This window comes from Suricata suricatta, chromosome 1, assembly GCF_006229205.1.
Source record: "Suricata suricatta isolate VVHF042 chromosome 1, meerkat_22Aug2017_6uvM2_HiC, whole genome shotgun sequence".
In the NCBI taxonomy this organism is placed as follows: Eukaryota; Metazoa; Chordata; class Mammalia; order Carnivora; family Herpestidae; genus Suricata; species Suricata suricatta.
In genome coordinates, this window is record NC_043700.1 from 35289138 (window position 1) to 35310101 (window position 20964).

At 39.0% G+C, this 20964-nt stretch overlaps 1 protein-coding gene across 1 annotated transcript in view; it reads right to left on the bottom strand.

The window, feature by feature from the left end:
- Positions 1–20964, bottom strand: part of ZMAT4 (zinc finger matrin-type 4) — a 339027-nt gene that overhangs the window by 145325 nt on the left and 172738 nt on the right. Inside the window, exon 4 of the mRNA XM_029939109.1 lies at positions 6005–6161. Coding sequence (XP_029794969.1) covers positions 6005–6161 — 157 coding nt within the window. The remainder of the gene's footprint in view (positions 1–6004; positions 6162–20964) is intronic.

The window sequence follows — 20964 nt, forward strand, 5'->3', positions numbered from 1 at the left end:
AATGGACAGTAGGATATTTTAAGTGCAAAATTATATGGCACAGAGTTCAGAGAAGAATAATTAAAAAAGCTCCATTTCCTCAGTGGAAAGAGCTAAGATTGGTTGAGCACTTTGTGATAAGCACTTTGCATCTATTAATCAGATTGTATAATTATCACAGAAAACCCTTGATATAAACAGTAGCATTACACTCACTATACAGATTGGGAAAAGGAAGCTGAGGCAAGTCAAGTCCTCTGCTAATAAAGGATAGGGCCCAGATATGTCCAACTTTAAAGCTAATGCCATACTCATTGTGATTGCCAGCAGCCATGTAGGACTTCAGAGACTACATGAGACCTACATTGATGCTTGGAAGATGAAGGTATTGAGATCCACAACAGGTAGAGGGAAAGGGGCATCTTGGATATAGGATGGTGGGAAGGAAGGCATGGTAGGCATGCAGGAGACCTGTTTGGCCTATGTGTAGAGAAGACAAGAAATGAGGTTGGAGGTATAGAAAAGCTAACTTGTACAGGCTCCTACATGCTAGGAAAAGAAATTCACCTTGACATTATAGGAAATAGATAAGAAGTTTATCACAATATAGTATTAAATTGTGTTTGGGGAATAAATGCTAATACAAAGACAGACCTTTTTTGCCCCTAAGGCAAGCCCCCAGACGAGTTATGTGAATGCTATCTACATTGCACTTGAGGTACCCCAAAATGGATATGTGAGAGGTACATAAAAAAAGAAGTGCCTTCTTTGGTCGAGTATTTACTTAGGTCAGTGTCTATCCTATGGCCATGGTAACAAATTATCATAAATTTAGTGGCTTATAAGAACATTCTAGATGTCAGAAATCTTAATTCCATAGGCAACCTTAATAGGTTCTGGGGATCGGGACATGGATATCTTTGGAAACCTCTGTTTGGTCTCCCACAGTCAGTGTTCTTGCCCTGGGGGCCCTATCACTGGCAGACCTGGAGCCATCTAATATACCCTTGTAAGCCACCCAGGCAGCCAAGTGGGAAAAATCACAGTGCAGTGCACAGGATCCCTGAATGAAGCCGTCAGGCAATGCAGAGCTCTGTCTGGTTACTCATCCTCCTCACTCTGTCGAAGTGTCCACCTTCACCCAGACTCAGCTCCCTGTGATAGGCTTCCAGGACCAGATCTCAGGCTTATGTACGCAGAATTACAGCAGCTGCAGCCTGACCTCTGAGGTTTGGCATTAGTTTCCAGCCCTTTATCACTTTGCATTTCTGCTTTTCCACATTTCTGAGATCTATGCCCTCACCAGGCCCTCATTGGGATGTCTGGTGCCTTCTTTTATCCTCTAGAGATCTTGAATTCTCATCTTGAAAATGATTTAGTATTGTATCTACTTGCCACTTACCAGTTCCAGGTCCAGCATCTGCCCCCAGCTTAGTGATGGGGTCTCTCTTCTCCCTTAATGCCCAGTAGTCCCAGCTCCCAACCATTCTCCCCCCCGCCCCCACTGCCCACCAGTGCTGTTTCACTCCAGTGGGCAACTGCAACACCAGGACCTGCTTCAGTCCATGGAACTCATCCCAGAAAGACTTGTCTCCAAGGAGACATGCACAATGTCCCCGTGTGCTGCTCCCAAGGTAGTACTTGAACAACCCCAAGTTAACCAGGAAGTCAGAGTCTTTGGTAGAAGAAAGGAGTTGGGCTGCACCCCCATCGACTTATTTACCACACATTCACCTACTTTCCAAATCTATTACTTGCTCTATAAAGGGCCAGTGAGGTAAATACATCCAGTGTTAGACTTAAATGACAGATGAGATCACACAGCACCTTAGGCCAAGCTGACTCCCAGGCCAGCATTCTTTCTGCCTATCAGCTCAATGGGTCAAGCCTGTAGGTGGCATCAGGCTGAGAATCCAGTTGTAAGGATTTTAAATGTTATCTAGGCTGATGTCCTGGGTTGGATCCCTCTCAGGAAATGCCCTGCGGAGTATCAGCTAGCCTTTGCTTCAACACCCATCCCCAACCCCCGGCCACCCACCACACCAGAGTCTGATGTTAGCTCCAGGGCCTGTTACTCTGGGAGGGGCAGCTTCTGCAGCGTACCTGAGCAGGGCACTGCCATCTCCAGCATCTGGACTCTGTTGGTTGGGTTTCCTTTTAGTTTCATTAAGGAAATCCACTATCTCTGAATCTTAATAATCTTTTTCTTATCTTGAGCTCAGATTTAACTCTTTAATTTTCTACCTACTCATTTTGTACATTTGTTGCATCCAAGCCCCCCCCCACACACTCACTCACATTCATGCGTGCGCACACACACACAAACACATACTCTCATATATTCTCTAACACTCTCACACTCATGCACACATACAAACACACACTCTCATATATGCTGATGGTCTCACACTCACACATGCAGACACTGTTACATAGTCTCACACACATTCACACACTCACATATCCTCACACACTCTTACTCACACATGTATCCACACATTCTCACACTCACATATCTTCACACATTTCCACACACAGTCACATATTCTCACATTCATGCATATATACTCCCCCATATTCTCACACATGCTCTCTCACACTCACACATATATACACTCACAGTCACACATACATATTCTCACACATTCACACTCATGCACACACTCATTCTCACACATACTCACATGTTCTCACACATCTTCTTTCTCTCTCTCTCACACACACACCACAAATCACTTTTTTCCCATGATGACCTTCCAAAGATTTGCCCCTCAGCAATCTCCTTTCCATGCTAAACCACGCTTGTTTCCTTTATTCTCATTAATGAGAGGATTTTCATGCCCTTGTTCTGGCCGCTGATCCATGCCTCCTCTAACTCCTTCTCACAGTGTGGCAAATGACCTGACTACAGCAACCTCTGGCCAGCCTCTGATTTGGGTAAGACCTCCATGCTAAGGTCTGCTGACTGTGAGAACACAGTGGGCCTAGAATTCTCCTCAAGCTTTCATCTAGGCAGGACCTAGAAGAGCAAGAACAGATTTTGAAACATTCCAAGCAACAAGAACAGAACTGGTATTTGTCCCAGCGGGTCTGTCAAGCATTTCAAAAATCCTAGTAAACATGCTCCCATCTGGAGAAGACAACTCAAACTGCAATAATTCTGCAGGATATCTAGTTGATGCTTGATCAAAGCACATCTTGAGTAGGCGGAAAGGTAATGATTCACAGATACCAGTTGCTCACCCTCATCAGATGGAGTAGCTGGGGGAAGCAGTGAGTTGTGCTTCAATTATCCCTACCCAGAAATTGCTCCGGTTCAAGAGCCTGTTATTCTTGGAGGGGTACCCCCGAGCAGGGGACTTGCTTCTCTATAGTACCTTAATTGAGTTGGTTAGGTTTTATATGCTTTTTGTTTCCTTTTGTTTTCATTACAGAAATAATTTCTAGCCAATATGATGGAGTAGGCAAAGCAGTTCTTACATATGCACCGGGCAGCCACAGCTTTGAGGGTGACGTCCTTCAAGAATGGCCACTGGTCTTGGCCTCAGGCAGCAAGAAAGAATGGCAGTCAGTCCTGACTCTATTCACGAACTGGAGGGATTGAATCTAGCAGCTCAGGAAGCCCCTGGCCTGCGTGTTCTTTTCTGGTGACTCTAGGTCCTTGTCCTTACTTGTAGTAACTGAATTTGTGTTGAAGACCAAGCCTCAACCTATATCTTGGTCTGGAAAACAGGTTCCTGATTTGTTCCCTATAATTGGCCTCCAGCACAGTACTCTTGTCTTAAATAATGGTGTCCTGTCACTCTCTTAACAGCCTTTACTTTCACCAGCCTGCACCCAGGACCCTCCTACCACTTGCCAGACCTTCCCGATGCTGGTACCCAGCTTGAGTCTCCGCAGGATCTCTGTACCCAGGTTCTCTGTTGCTATGTTCCACTCTCCTATTAAGCCCTCAAACTCTTATCCCCACCCCACCTCCCAATGCCTACCCTCTGCTTATACTTGTACCTAATGACTCATCTGGCTCTAGCAGGATACACTGCTTCCTCTATTCCCTATCAACAGCTGGGCTGACACCAACCCAAGCCTAGGGACCAATTTAGCCTCCCAGACCCTCTAATTCTGTCTGGTGTTGCCATCTTCCAAGACCCTTTCTGCTCTAATCAGCTTCCAAAAGAATGGGTGAGAGCCTGAGCTAGAGAAGGGGGATGTGCAGCCCTGGAACTGTGAGCTAGTTGAGCAAGGGAGATGCTGGCATAAGGCAACTGAAATCTGTTTCCCCAGCCCCAAGCCACGAGTGGATTAAGTTACTTACCTCCCACCCCCCTCCCTCCCCTTCTTGCCTAACTGGCAATGTGATTTTCCTCTGCGGACACCAAGACAAAGTCACTGGGTAAAGGGTGCAGTTTAAGTGCTCTTGATTTTTCCTTGGGAATACACTGTTGGGAACTAACAAATTACCCCCAAGTTATATTTACCAGCTCTGAGGGTATTTGAATTCAGAAAAATAAACTGGTGTTTGGTTAACTGGAGGATGTATTTAAATTCACAAAGAACCATTTGTGCCATGTGGTGGTTGGGTATCCTTTTTTTTTTTTTTTTTTTACTGAAAGAATAACTCTCCCCTTTGCTAATTGACATGATAAACAAAGATCCAGCTTCTCCTCTTCCATCACTACCTCCAAAATTAAATTTAACAGCAATTCTCTGCTTAGGCAGAAAGAACAAATGGGCTAGTTACTCATTCGTGGAAAACAGGTAGAAATTTTCCAGTGACGGTTTCTTTGAGGTGTCTATTTTAAGAAATTTGTTGGGGAGTAGGTTACAAGGTGAATATCCAACCTTTTAAAGAGCAAGAATCAGGAGTTTCAACTGACTGCCTGCTTATAAATGCTAACACACAGAACATGCCCAGGAACAAGCTGAGCTCCGCTCCAGATTCCAGGTGTTTCGCAATCCCGCGCTGTATCTGAATGTCATAGCCACCTTCACAAAAACAATAGCCTTCAGTCAAACTAAGTAGAAAAATATAGTGAAAAGATTTCTTGCTATTCTCTATGTGAAAGAAGACATTTTTCTTAAGGAAAACACTGGCAAGAATAAAAGCCAAGTATTGTTTTAGGCTCTCTCCAATTTCCAAAATACCATTTAAAAAATAATTACACCCACGATTTATGCATGATTCATTAGACAGAAAGATAAAATGCACTGCTAAATTTTAATTGCATTGGAAGAGTAGACATCATGAGATATGTCCCCAGCTTCTTGGAATTATAACCCAGGCTAGTAACATCTTCACCACAATTTAAACCTTGTCCAAATAGTCTAACTTGATTGAACATCAATAGTATTCTAGTTTCATAATTTGATAGACTTATGAAAAATTATTTTAGTTAAGCATTACAAGGTCAAATGATCTTTTATCAATATTTAAGTTTTTTGTTGTTCAAGTTAGTGGGCTTGAATCACATACAATAGGAATGTCACCTGGGGGGGGGGGAATTAAAAAAAAAAAACTTAGTTGCCTGCAAAGGAACGTTTTAAAGACCATAGTGATCATAGTCCACACCCTCACCAAGATAAGAGCAGGTTGACATCCTGTATTATACAGTCACAAGCAGCAAATGTATCCACTCTACACAACACACTACCTATTACCCATATGGATTACATAGTGAAGCTAAGGAAGAATAGCATTCCATATATAATAGGTACAGTATCTTATATAATATCTGATAAATATGATAGACAATGTCTTGTAGGATAAAAACAGACTTGCAGAAGATGCCAGCTGCTGAATTACTAATCTGAAGGAGCGAGGGTGAGAGAATGAGCACGTGCAATTATATTTAATCCTCCTAGGACAGCAAAGTCTGCTGGGCTACCTGCCCATCCCATTAGGTTGGAAGGGCATCTACCATTAGATTCTAGTCAGGCAGTCATTTCTGAAGAAGGAACACAATTAATGGGATAGGCACAGCGCCTGGACTTTAGTATCTCCTGTGATCATTGTTCACATACATACCTGTGGTCTTTAATGGGGTTTTCTCTCCTAGCAACAGTTTTAACCTTTTGGCATGGATTTTGCCTTGATAATGTGAGTCAGCCACCACTGCCGAGGTGAAGGACATGTTACACAGTGTACAGCACTTATTCTTATCCACCATATCAGCATCACTTCCCTGCAAGGAAGAAAGAAACAAAAATAAATTTAGTGAGAACCCTAAGTTTGCAAAAATTTCTTTTGTTCCCCATTCTATTCTGTTGCAAATGAGATGTACCACAGATTTTCTTATTGATATGTCTAGTTTTTGCTCTACACTGCTTTTTTCTTCAGGATAATCATTATCAAAACATTTTCAGTTACTGACTTCAACCTACATTTATTTGATGGCTACTCTTGCCAGACACGGCAAATACAAGACACATGCGCAGATATGAGTTGCCCAAAGAAAAACAGGGCCCACAATTAGGTGAGAGCACATTATGTCTGGCACCATGAGGGAAACGGTCTCTAATTGCACCCATTATGCTCATTAAAGTAAGTAAAATATCAGAGTTCAGGTGACCTGAATTATTTAGCAGAAATTATCATTTGGCATTCAGCTCTGTCTTTCACCAATTTTAGCCTCACCAGGATACATGGCCACATATTCAAGATTTTCTTTTTTAAGATTTCTTTAGGGAGTTGAGAATTTTTCATAATTAACTTGAGTGTATATCATAAAGCTAAGATGACCAGGCTGGCTGAATTTTCTAGGAGAGTTTGTGTAATTTCCTTTTCTTTGGGAAAGGTATTAGTTAAATATGGCACGGAATATTTAAATCCAGCTTGATTTTTTTTTTCTTTTGTAAGAACAATGGAAATGCATCATGATTCAGAAAAAAATAAATCCTTTTTTAGATCATGTGACCTGGCTATTGTGCACAAAGATCGTCATCAGTTGCCTATATTAAACAAGGGGAAGATTAATCCATGGGCTCCCCTTTTGCCTGCTTAAAAACTGAGGGTAAAGCAGACTCTCAGATAGGGAGTTAATCTAATCCTCAATGGGACAGTCATAGCAAAGCATCCTTTTGTTAAAGAGCAGCCTTGGATGAGGATAGGGTCCCACAATAGCCCCTTCTCCTATAACAAGCAGGACCAAAGAATGCAATGTAAAATAGCATAGGGAGAGGATAAAGGTAGAGATAGGGCAGGAAAAGGGAGTTATATATTTTCTGCAGAATAATAAGATGTCCAGACTGCTAGAGAGATGTTGCCTTGCAAATTACGTGGCAGTCAGAGAACTAACTCCTTTTTCCTTACGGCTTTCATTGGTAATCTCTCTCATAATTAGTGTTCATCTTTGGGAGGAGTATAGTGAGGGGTGTGGGGGTCACCTACTGCCATTTATTCTCTTGACCTCATATTATTAAATTTTAGTGTGCCTCCCCAACCCCTTTATCAGAGTTAATGGTTGAGATTTGAGGAAATGTTCTGTCAGGGGCTGGGGACCATTGAGAGGAAATGGATCCTGTATAGAAATGAGGAGCTCTCCTAAAGGTCATCTCCTGGACAGAGAAAGCATTTAGGGCAGGAAACCTGGGAAAGGCATTAGGCTGTGTCCCCTGAGTGATCCTTGCGGATGATTTAAAACTTCAAATTGCTTTGAGTTTTCCCCTTACACTCAGACTTTTGAGAATGATCTCCTCTGAGCCCACCAGTGTAAAATAAAGCTCTTCCCTTCCAAGATTTCTGAGTACTGCTTGGTTTTTCTGCCAGGTAATCCAGACCAGATTCTGTAACATTTACACTCAGTTAAAATTTAAAAAAAACACCAACTCTTTCACACCTCTGTGGTAAATACTATGGAAACTAACTGGACTAAGCAGTACAGGGAAGAGTTGGTTTTTCTTCACCTATTTCTGCAACCAAGCCTAGGAGATGCCACAGAACCCTTGCAGTGGGTAGAGCCCAGGAATTTCAGAAAATCACAGATCAGGAAGTTACTGAAGGGTCTGAGCCCAGTAAATAGGGAGTGGCTACCTCATGAGGACTGAAAGACCCAAACTGGTACTTAACCCTATATGTTAGAGGATATTGGCCTTGAAAGAAAGGAAAGAAAGGAAAGGAAAGGAAAGGAAAGGAAAGGAAAGGAAAGGAAAGGAAAGGAAAGGAAAGGGAAGGAAGGAAGGAAGGAAGGAAGGAAGGAAGGAAGGAAGGAAGGAAGGAAGGAAGGAAAGAGAAAGAAAGACAGACAGAAAGAAAGAAAGGAAAAAAGGAAAGCTGTCAGATACTTAAATTACTCATTTTCACTTTCTTATGCATGAGATAAGTCAAAGCATATAATTTTTCTTAAAATTAGGAACAAGATCATAAGCGAAAGCTTAATCTATACTCTACACCTATTTACAATCTGTGCATCCCTTCTGCATTTCTAGCAAAAGTGCCAGCCAAGCCTGGCCTTTCTCCCTGTAGCTCTAAGATGTAGGTATTTCTACAGAAAGGCTGGAAACCCAACAAAGGGGTTAGTATCAGTATGTGAAGTGTATTTAGAAACAGTTTCTAGGGCAAAGAGCTGCATTTAAATTGGATAATGATAAATTGATTTATGATATTCATTCATTCACCATATTTTTAAGGGCCTGCCATATATGTTAGATGCTGATCTAGATGCATATGACTCTCTTCTCTCTTCTTAAGGAGGTTGAGACCAGGAGAATTGGAGAAAGTACTCAGAAAATAAAAGAAAAATAGTATAATCAAGAAAATATAGTCCCCTATTGGACTCACACTCTCCCAAATGTAGAGTAAAAAAAAAGTTAATGTATATTAAGCCTATTTGTGTAGATTTTCATCAACAAGCCTTTCTCATGCCTGGAATGCTCTTCTTCATCACTTCTTGCCTAATCTAATTCTTGCCTAATCCTGTCTTTCCAGAATCCGCTTCATGGTTCAGTTTAATAATCACTTCCTTAAGATGAAGTTTTTTCTGCTTCCCTCTGCTGTCCTGCAAAACTGAGCCCTGACCTTAGAGTCCTCCATATGTCCTGTACATACTTCTTCTATAATATAACCCTGAAATATTATATGTGTCTGTTTTCATATTTGATATCACAAGCCTACAAAACTTCTTTAAGGTCAAGGATATCATCTCATTGGTATTGACGCCCCACCACCTGGCACAATGCTTGTCACAGAGGGGGACCTCTAGATGTTTACTGACTAAGCAGAGCTGCGTGATGGTTTGTGGGATTAAAATTTGCATGACATGAAAATCAGAAAAGGAGACAAATAATGCAAAGATGTCTAGTTGTCAGCCAGATTCTTTAAGTCTGACAGGAAGATGGCCAGAAAAAGAACCAGAGGAATCGGTAGTTTATAAATTAACTTGTGGGTTCAAGTAGAGGAACATTGTCCTAAAATTTATGTAAGTTTCATCACACTTTTAATATATATTCCTATCTTTCTGCTCTCCTGGGCAATATCATTCACATAATCATATGAGAGAATGAAATAATAGAGAATAGAGAATGGAGAAGAACCAATGGTTAGGCAACAAAATATCATGAAACAAATCATGTCCTAGTTGTAGAAGAAGGACGAAGAAAGGTTAAGTGTGTGACGATAAAGAAACTGTAGTAGTGCCCGGAGAAGTTAGGCAGCGTTTGAAGCCAGCAGGACATGTTTATTGGATATTTACTGAAGGAGCCAACGTACCTCACATAATGCAACTGTAAATACCACCAACTCTGACTATTCTAATGACCCTGGTGGAGACACAACTACCCAGAGAGAATCTCATTACTAACCAAATGCCTGCATAGTGCTAGAATTTAATTATGTATTCTTGGCTTTCTAAATCCCAAATTAATGGCTTCTTACAGCAACAGATCATATCATCTTTACTGGAGCCTTCCACAGCATTCCGAGCAATGTGGATATATGACTCAGGGCAGAAATTCCATAAAGTTTGATGAACTGACCTCAAAGAATACATTTAAAGTTTCTGGCTTAAAGAATTAAAGGATTGGCCCTAAGATATCAAAAAAAAGAAGGAAAATCTAAGATTGTCCTCAATTATGGGTTTCAACCTGGAGGCAATTTTCACTTTTTCAATGTAATGTCCACATTGCTGAAAGAAAAAAAAAAGTTTGTGGAGTATCCTAAGCCTGCATATTCAAAGCATTTTGCAAAGGTTAGAAGTTTTTGGGTGAGGGGCACCTGGGTAGCTCAGTTGGTTGAGCGTCCGACCTCAGCTCAGGCCATGATCCCACAGTCTGTGAGTTTGAGCCCTGTGTTGGGTTCTGGACTGACAGTTCAGAGCCTGGAGCTTGCTTCAGATTCTGTGTCTCCCAATCTCTCTGCCTCTCCCCTACTCATGCATGCACTGTCTCTCTGTCTCTCAAAAATAAATAAATGTTAAAAAAAATTAAAAAGAAAAAAAGAAGTTTTCAGGAGAATTCAATCTGGCTGACTCTGGACAGAAATCAAATCCTGAAAGTCCTTTTTATGTTTTATAAGTATTTGTCTTACTTAATTTAGATAATTGTCTTCTTCATTCTCCTTCAGGTGCATGCAAAAGCCTCATAGAGGGATTTTCACTTCCAGAATATCAGTGAGTCTATACAATTGCTCTCAGCAAAACAACCATAACTGCTAAAGATTATTTAAAAAAATATAAACACTATTAAAGTCTCAGGAAATTATACCAAGAGAAAACAGTGAATTAAGAAATGTTTATTCAGGGGCGCCTGGGTGGCTCAGTCGGTTAAGGCTCCGACTTCGGCTCAGGTCAGATCTCATGTTCGTGTGTTCAAGCCCCACATCAGGCTCTGTGCTGACAGCTAGCTCAGAGCCTGGAGCCTGCTTCAGATTCTGTGTCTCCTTCTCTCTCTGCCCCTCCCCCTCTCATGCTCTGCCTCTCTCTGTATCAAAAATAAATAATAAAAAACATTAAAAAATGTTTATTCAAAAAATATGTTAACTCTTGGTAAGAATGCAAGAGTCTATGGCTCTTTAGAGATAACCTTCTCCCTCACTACCAAGCATTCAGGTAAGCATGATAGAAGCTCCATTCTGATTGGCTGTGGTCAAGAAAATAGAGTTCCCTCTCCTATATTGGCTTCCAGTTAGGGTATATCAAGAAGGCGTCACCATCAACATCAATACCCCTTTAGCTCCAAGATGCAGAAGATAAATTCCTGGCAATGTAGTCAAGAGATCAGATACTCTCTTTCCTCACCCACCTTCATTCTTAGGACAGCAGACCAAGAATTTTGGGACCCTGATTGCTACTGTTCCAGCTTGCCTGTAGGACAGGGGTTCCACATCAGGAGAGACAAACTGTGAAAACTCCACACTGCCACTTCTGCATAGCTAATAAAGCAAGGTTGTCATTCTGGGACAAACAAGGCACTGTCCCTGTTTTCTACTCTGCAGCAATGGCTCAGAAATTTTTCCATAAGAACAGAAAGCTCCTAAACCCTCTCCAAAGGAACTTACTTTGTTTGAAATAGAGTATTGAAAGGTTTAATCCTAAGGTTGCTCTCAAAAACAATGGAGACTTTGGTGGTAAGCAATTAAGAGAAAGCTGATAGTTCCATTGGAACAACAAGCTAAACCATAGGCCAGCTAGCTTACCAGAGAGAACCAGGGAAATAGCTCAGGGGAGGCTGTCTGGAGTCAGAACAAACTTCAAAGACTTGGCTCAAAAACTAGCATTGTAAAAAAATACAGTATTAATTAGATCACACTAGGCAGCATTTATACTCCAGAGCATTGACAAAAACAATAGAGCAATCATCCAGCAATTAGCAGAACCTAAAAGATGAGTATGATTCCAGTAATGGCAGGCAGCTTAATAGAGATCAGAGAAAGAAACAGTCAAAGAGAGTCCTGTGTAAATCACTGCCATCCCACAGTGATTGTCTCAGTCCTAAGGCTGAGCCTCTGAGCAGTGACATTAGTGACTGCCATCATGGGAAAGTATACACTATTAAAATAGTATAGCCAAGACATTGGAAAAATAAATAAAGCAAACAACAAAAACAAACCCTGGAATGGGGAGGAATCAGTATCCAGCATCACTACAATATATTAACTAACATATTCAGTTCTCAATAACAACAACAAAAACAAAAATTATAAAAAGTGCAAAAAACCTATACACATGAAAACAAATGTAAGAGTTTAGATGTTAAATTTAACTGGCAGAGACTTCAAAGCAACTTCAAAGATTTGAAACAATTTCAAATGTGTTAAAAAAATTATAGGAAATCATGCTTAAACAAATAAGGGAAGGTATGATGACAATGTGCCATCAAATAAAGAATATCAATGAATGGGGCACCTGGGTGGCCCAGTTGGTTAAGTGTCCAGCTTCAGCTCAGGTCATGATCTCCTGGTTCATGAGTTTGAGCCCCAAGTCAGGCTCTGTGCTAACAGCTTGAAGCCTGGAGCCTGCTTCAGATTCTGTGTCTCCTTCTCTCTCTGCTCCTCCCCAGCTTTCTCTCTCTCTCTCAAAAATAAATAAGCATTTTAAAATTTTTTGAAAAAGAATATCAATGAAGAAACAGAAATTACAGCAAAGAATCAGATGGAAATTCTAGAGTTAAAAAGTACAGTAACTAAAATGAAAAATTCACTAGAGGAGTTTTATAATAGATGTGAACTTTCAGAAGAAACAATTGGTGAATTTGAAGATATATCAATAGAGATTATGTAATACAAGAGGTGAGAGAAAAAAAAATAAAGAAAATTGAATACATCTTCAAAGAAATGTGGGACACTATTAAGTATACCAACATGTGCATAAAATAGTAATGCCAGAAGAAGAGAAAGGGAAAAGAATAGAAAGAAATAGTTATAGAAATAATGACTGAAATCCCTGAAATTTGAAGAAAAACATCCACATACACATTGAAGAAATGCAACAAAATTCAAGCAGAATAAGTACAAAATTATTTATACCCAAAAGATCACAGTAAAAACACTGAAAGCCAAACTAAAAGGAAAGTCTGAAGTAGAAAAGTAACACAGTTCATCACATACAAGGGAACCACGGTAAGAGTAACAGCTAATTTCTCATCAGAAACACTGGAAGCCAGATGTCAGAGGGGTAGCATATTCATTGTGCTAAAAGAAAAACAAATTCATCAAACAAAAAAAGCCATCTTTCAAAACCTTAGGTGAAATAAAGACATTTAGAATTTTTTTTAACTAGGAGACTTTGCTATTAACAGATCTACCTTATAAGAAATACTAAATCAAGTTCTTTGACCTAAAAGCAAGTGACATCAGAAAATAATTTAAATTCTTATGAAAAGAAAAGAAAGGCAATTATGTAGTTTTAAAAAACAGGATAAATGCATATTTCTTCTTTTTTTTCTTTTTTAAATTTTTTAAATGTTTTTTATTTATTTTTAATACAGAGAGAGACAGAGCATGAGAGGGGGAGGGGCAGAGAGAGAAGGAGACACAGAACCGGAAGCAGGCTCCAGGCTCTGAGCCATCAGCACAGAACCTGACGCGGGGCTCAAACCCCTGTAAGTGAGATCTGACCTGAGCCGAAGTCAGAGGCTTAGCCGACTGAGCCACCCAGGCGCCCCTCTTCTTTCTTTTCTTAATTAAAAAGTATATGTGCAAAATACTCATTTTTATAGTTGGGCCAGTAATATATACAAATATAATGCATTGACAATAATAACACTGAAGAGGGTAGGTGGAAGCAAAGCCGTGCCAGAGCAGGGCAATGACACTAGATTGAAATTCTCAAATCCACAGGAACAAATGATGAGAACCAGAAAGGGTAAATAAGAAGGTTAATATAACAAACGCTGAAAGATACCCTGCGCACATTGCTTTTCTCAGCATCTTTGAAACATATAAAATGACATAGGCTAACAATTATAGATAGATATAGATATAACAATATAATGTTGAGATTATAATAGAAATAGATCTAATTTACATAATAATAGCATAAAAAGGGGGAAGAGAGAAACAGCAATATAGGAGTAACATTTCTATATCTGGGTACAATTAAGCTAGGATAAATTTCCAATAAGTCAGGATGTATAGGGTAAGCCTTAAAGCAACGACTAAAGAAAGTCAAAAATAATATAGGGAATAGCAACTAAAGAAATTCAAATGTGGCAGCACAAAATATTTTCTAAAGGCAAAAGAAAGTAGTAAAGAAGAAATAAGAGAACAAAAGATACATGATTAATACATAAAAAATAAAAAGTAAAATGGTAGACAGAAACCCAACTGTAGCAAAAAATAACACTATATTTGAAAGTAATATAAAATTTCATTAAAATATAGTGATGGGAAGATTGGATAAAAAGGAAACTATGACTAATCTATATGTTGTCTAGGGGAGATAACACTTTAGCTTCAATGATACAGATCGATAAAAGTAAAAAGAATTAAAAGCTGTGTCAGGCAAACAGCATCCACAAGAAAGCTGTAGCAGCTATACTAATATCAAACAAAGTCTATGTTTAAAACAAAATTTTAACTAGAGATAAAGAGGGACATTGTGTAGTGATTAAAGTGCTCAGCCATCATGAAAACAAAATAATTAATATATGCATGTAACAACAAAGAAAATTCAGGAAGCAAAAACTAACAAAAACAAAGGGAGAGCTAGACAATTCTAAGTATGTATGTTAGGTCAAGTTGTTTTCTGTCTTATCATTTCTTCTATTCCCTTATTAATCTTCTGCCTAGTCATTCTGTCCACTATTGAAAGTGTGGTACTGAAGTCTCCTTACTTTATTTGAAAATAACACAAATTTAAAAGTTTGCAAAGGATCTGAATAGACATTTCTCTTTTTTTAACTTTAAAAAATTTTTTTTAATTTTTTTTATTTTTGAGAGAGACAGCGTGAACAAGGGAGGGTTGGAGCGAGGAGTCACAGGATCTGAAGCAGGCTCCAGGCTCTGAGCTAGCTGTCAGCACAGAGCCCAACACAGGGCTCGAACTCACGAACCATGAGATCATGACCTGAGCCGAAGTTGGATGCTTAATCAACTGAGCCACCCAGGTGCCCCTGAATAGACATTTCTACAAAGAAGATATGCAATGACCAGTACAACATAACAATATGCTTGACATCATTCACCATCAGGAAAATGCAAATTAAACCACAAGGAGAGACCATTTCACAACCACCAAGGTGGCGAGAATGAAAAAGGCAGGTGATAAAAAGCATGAACAAAGACGTGGAGAATTAGGAGTCCTCACACACTGCTGGCAAGAATGTAAAACGCAGCAGCCACACTGGAAAATGATCCTCAGAAGTTGAGACATAGAGTTACCATATGATCCAACAATTCCATTTCTAGGTACAGTCAACCTTCGTTATTCACACTTAGGCATTTGTGAATTTACCTACTTGCAAAGACTTATGTGCAACCCCCAAATCAATACTTATGGCTTTTTTGTCATTATTCACAGACGTGTGGAGAGGCAAAAGTTTAAGTCACCTGACATGCATGATCCCAGCTGAGGCTGAGCAAGGCAACGCTCTGCCTTCTTATATTTTATACTATAAACAAGTGTTCTTTTCATGATCTACTTAGTGCCACATTTTTTTTTTGCATTTTTGTGCTTTTTGTTGGTGATTTCACTGCCTAAAATAGACCCCAAGGGTAATACTCAAGTGCTGTCTAGTGATCTGAAGCACACGAAGAGCATAGTGTGCTTTATAGAGGAAATCCATGTGTTAAATAAGCTTCATTCAGGCATGAGTAACAGTGATGTCGACTGTCAGTTTCATGTTAATTGATAATACTGTACATCTAGAATAAGGAAGAGGAAATTTGCTGATGTGTATGTGAAACTACTCCAGAAAGTGCTTTGATCATGTAACAAAAATGATGGAAAAGTGTCTAAATTTGTGGATTCTTAGCTAATAATGAATAGTACAAGCATAATTGATAGCATTGTTATAAAGCTAAAAGCCAGGGGGATTTACCATCTTGCCAGGGTCAGAAGAGTATAAGAGTCTTCTCAGCTAGGGTTTTATTATAAAGATATACTACACATAATCAATCATTTTAAGAAATATATTAAATAAGGCATCTTTAAATAGAAACATACATAAAACAAGCTTATGTATTGATTAGTGGATAAAAGTCTTGTGACCAGCAACTTGCAGGCACTTAACCCTATATTCCCTCTAGAAGCACTGGCTCAGTATTTGCTTTATACAGCATAACTACCATGAAAAAATGAGAAATGGATGTATATTTATTCGAGAGAAATAAAAATATATGTCTACCTAAAAATTGGTGCATAAATATTCATAGCAATATACTTTATAATAAGCCCAGAAGGGAAAGAGCCCACATGACCATCAACCGAAGAACAGGTAAATAAGATGTGCTATATCCATATGATGGCATATTATTGGAAAAAATGAGTACTGACACATGCCCACAACACACATGAACCTTGAAAACAGTATGCTAAGTGAAAAAAGCCAATCGCAAAGATCATATATTGTATGATTCCCTTTATGTGAAATTTTCAGAATAGAAAAATCTAGAATTCAGAAAATAGATTAGTGACTGTCAAGGTGTAGGAGAACAGGGAGGGAGATGTTAGGGAAGATGGGGAGCAAACGCTAAGGGGTTTTCTCTCTAGTGATGATGACATTCTAGTTTATTTGGTGATAGGTATAAAACTCTGAATATACTAAAATCCCTTGAATTGGACTTTAAATTGGTGAATTGTATGATATATGAGTTATATTTCAATAAAGCTCTTATAGAAAAAAAAAACCTAAGTGATGCATTTAGATGATTTCAAAAGCCCAAAGAAATGACACTAGAAGCCTAACTTTTCTTTTCTGGGCATCTTCTGCTTACAAGCAGATTCATTGAGAAAAAAAAAAAATAATGTGAATCATTTTGTTCATGTGGGCTCCCTTGTAATGCTCGGAATTCCTTTGAGCACTAGCTGGCCATTCTTGGAATGCTGGTCATTGATGTTTGTTTTGGCTAAAGGCATTTTAAGGCTATAACGGAATCCTATCTGCAGTTGCTACTAATCTACACCTTCAGGCAATAGGCATCCGAAAGCCCCTGCTAGAGGCAGAAGTAACTGGACTTCTCAGTACATACCCTGTAGAATGATGAAATGTCCAATACATGCAAATATTTCCAGCATTGTGCATGTTGTTGCATATATTCTGATATTTAACTTTGAAAAGAGGCAGGAACAGGAAAGACTGTTGTTTTCCTTTTCTCCTACTTTATTGACACCTAAAGACCCAAAAGTCATGCTTCCTGCCTGACTGTGGGGTCCTGAGCACTCTTGTCTGCCCCTGTCTCTCCCACGCATCCTGTTTCACTCCATTTAGGTCATGCTATTCTCTCTCTTCCCATTCTATTTCAATCACATCCAGAAGTCAAGGTCCATTTTATCCAGTAGTCCTTTTAAGACTTTACCCAGATCTTCACTGCGGACCTCTCCCCTTCCTTAATATCTGTGTTGTACATTTTAATTAGGTCTAGGCCCTTAATTGTTTTATTAGCAGTTTTTTCTTTTTTTAATGTTTGTTTATTTTTGAGAGAGAAGGAGAGAAAAAGAGGAAGTGTAAGTGGGGGGGGTGGCAAAGAGAGAAGAAGACAAAATTTGAAGTGGGCTCAGCCCTGAGAGCTGACAACATGATGCGGGACTCAAACACACAAACCATGAGATTATGACCTGAGCCAAAGTCCAATGCTTATCTGGCTGAGCCATCCAGGTGTCCCTAATTAGTGTTTTTTAGAATCCTCTCTCCAAAAACATCTTGAAGATAAGATTAATTTAGGAATTATACTTCCTTCCATCTCCATTGTCTGTCATGGGTCTGGATACATACAGGAGACTTGATAAACATGACATTCTCAAGTTGCTGAAAGAATGACCTGGAGTGGCCAACCATTAGCCTAATTCTAGCTCAGTCATGCAAATCTGTTTTGCATAAAAAATAACCTCTCCTTTGCTCTTTTATCAACATTGTTGCTTTGTCTCAGGAAAAGACAAATGCCATTTGGCATAAAGTTCATGCCCAATACTGATATGTATATAGTGGCAATGACATGTTACACTGTAAGTTTGCCCACATAAGGATGTGTTCTGCTGGCTAAAGAAGTGGGGGTGTCGGGGTAGCCCATGGAGTAGGTAAAGTGTCTACATCTTCAGAATCCACATTTAAAGCCAGTATCAGTGTTGTTTTCCACCATCCACCATTAACTAGAAAGATACATAATCTGTCACTTGTATAGAAACTCTCCACTCTGATAAAAATCCTCCATTTCCATAGTACTGGAGGGAAATAGCCATTTTGACAATAAAAGAAAGAGAGAAGGAAGATTTCTACTCAGGAGGGATATAGAATTCGCTGTGTGCCTTTGGTATTTGGAAGGCATTGGTTTGTTTTTTAGTCACTAAAGAAATATTTAAACAGATGGTAACAGTACTTATAAGACCCCAAAAGGGAGAAATTAGCCAGGGCTCCTGAGAGAGGAATAATACATAAGTTAGATAAGCCCCACTAACAAAGAGAAGTAGCTAACAAAAATGTTGCCAATAAACAGATGTGCCAGAGAGAACAAAGATGGTGTGAGATGCCGTTCAGAAGACAAGAAGACAAATGTCAAAAACACTGGACATATCAAAATCTACCAAATGAAAAGCTTTATTTCCTGTTTGGGACATCATTTTAAGATTTGGATAGAGATGAAACAACCTTCAAATTGTAATGGTATCCATGCCATAGCAGCACTATTCCCCATCATCACGCACACTGTCAGACCCCACACATCAGTAAAGCTGCCATTTTCAGAGTCATATGTGCCAAGCATTGTATTGTTTGCCTCATATACTCTATCACATGTAGCTTTCATAGTCATCCCAAGATAAATTTAGGATTTACTCTTCTTTCCTTTTCTCCCATCCCCTAAACAAAATGTATTCCCAAATCTGGTAAACTTGTTCTCCAAATTACAACCCCAAACTACTTCTATCTCTCAACCCACTTTTACGTTCTTTTCCCCTTATTTCTGTTCAAGCTGGAGTACCTCTCCACTGCATGCCCCTCTTTTACACTCTTTACAACACCTATTTTACATTCTAAGATTATATGGTTTTGATACTTAAAATCACTTATCTGTCTCCTGCCACCAAATTATTCAATACTATATGCCTAGGATTTAGAACCGCACTGTCACAGAGTATATAGTTCAAGTTATAAATGTGGTCATATTTAAATTTTCTAATAGCTATATTGATAAATAAAAAGAACTTTTGAAATTAATTCTTTAAAAATATTTTTTATTTCATCCAATATACCCAAATTCTTTCCCTTTCAATATGTATTCAACATAAAAATTATTTTTTTATTTTATTAATATAATTTATTGTAAAGTTAGCTAACATACAGTGTATACAGTGTGCTCTTGGTTTCAGAAGTAGATTCCCATGATTCATCACTTACATACAACATCCAGTGCTCATCCCAACAAGTGCCCTCTTCAATGCCCATCACCCATTTTCCCATCTCCCCTCCTCCCCACTGCCATCAACCCTCAGTTTGTTCTCTATTTTTAAGAGTCACTTATGGTTTGCCTCCCTCCATCTCTGTTTAAAACTATTTTTCCCCTTCCCTTCCCCCATGGTCTTCTGTTAAGTTTCTCAAATTTCACAGATGAGTGAAAATGTATAATATCTTTCTCTGACTGACTTATTTCACTTAGCATAATAACCTCCAGTCCCATCCATGTCATTGCAAATGGCAAGATTTCATTCTTTCTCATTGCCAAGTAGTATTCCATTATATATAAACCACATTTTCTTTATCCATTCATCAATTGATGGACATTTGATCTCTTTCCATAATTCAGCTATTGTTGAAAGTGCTGTTATAAACATTGGGGTACATGTGCCTTTATGAATCAGCTCTCCTGTACTCTTTGGATAAATTCCTAGTAGTGCTATTGCTAGGTCATAGGGTAATTCTATTTTTAATTTTTTTGAGGAACCTCCACACTGTTTTCCAGAGAAGTTGCACCAGCTTGCATTCCCACCAACAGTCCAAGAGGGTTCCTCTTTCTCCACATCCTTGCCAACATCTGTTGTTTCCTGAGTTGTTAATTTTAGCCATTCTGACTGGTGTGAGGTAGTATCTTGGTGTGGTTATGATTTGTATTTCCCTGATGATGAGTGATGCTGAGTATGTTTTTCATGTGTCTGTTGGCCATCTGGATGTCTTCTTTGGAAAAGTATCTATTCATGTCTTCTGCCCATTTCTTCAATGGATTATTTGTTTTTCAGGTGTTGAGTTTGGTAAGTTCTTTATAGATTTTTGGATACTAACCCTTGATCCAATGTGTCATTTGCAAATGTCTTCTCTCATTCCGTCAGTTGCCTTTTAGGTTTGTTGATTATCTCTTTGCAGTGCAGAAGCTTTTTATTTTGATGAGGTCCCAATAGTTCATTTTTGCTTGCAGTTCCCTTGCCTTTGAAGACATGTAGAGTAAGAAGTTGCTGTGGCTGAGGTCAAAGAGGTTGTTGCCTGTTTTCTCCTCTATGGTTTTGATGATTTCCTGCCTCACATCTAGTTCATTCATCCATTTAGAGTTTATTTTCGTGTATGGTGTAAGAAAGTGATCCAGTTTCATTCTTCTGCATGTTGATGTCTAGTTCTTCCAGTATCATTTGTAAAGAGACTATCTTTTTGATACTCTTTCCTGCTGTGTCAAAGATTAGTTGTCCATACATTTGTGGATTGAATTCTAGGTTCTCTATTTTATTTCATTGGTCCATGTGTCTATTTTTGTGCCAATACCAAACTGTCTTAATGATTAAAGCTTTGTAGTAGAGGCTAAAGTCCAGGATTGTGATGCCTCTTGCTTTGGTTTTCTTTTCCAACATTACTTTAGCTATTTGGGTTCTTTTGTAGTTCCATACAAATTTTAGGATTGTTTGTTCTAGCTCTGAGAAG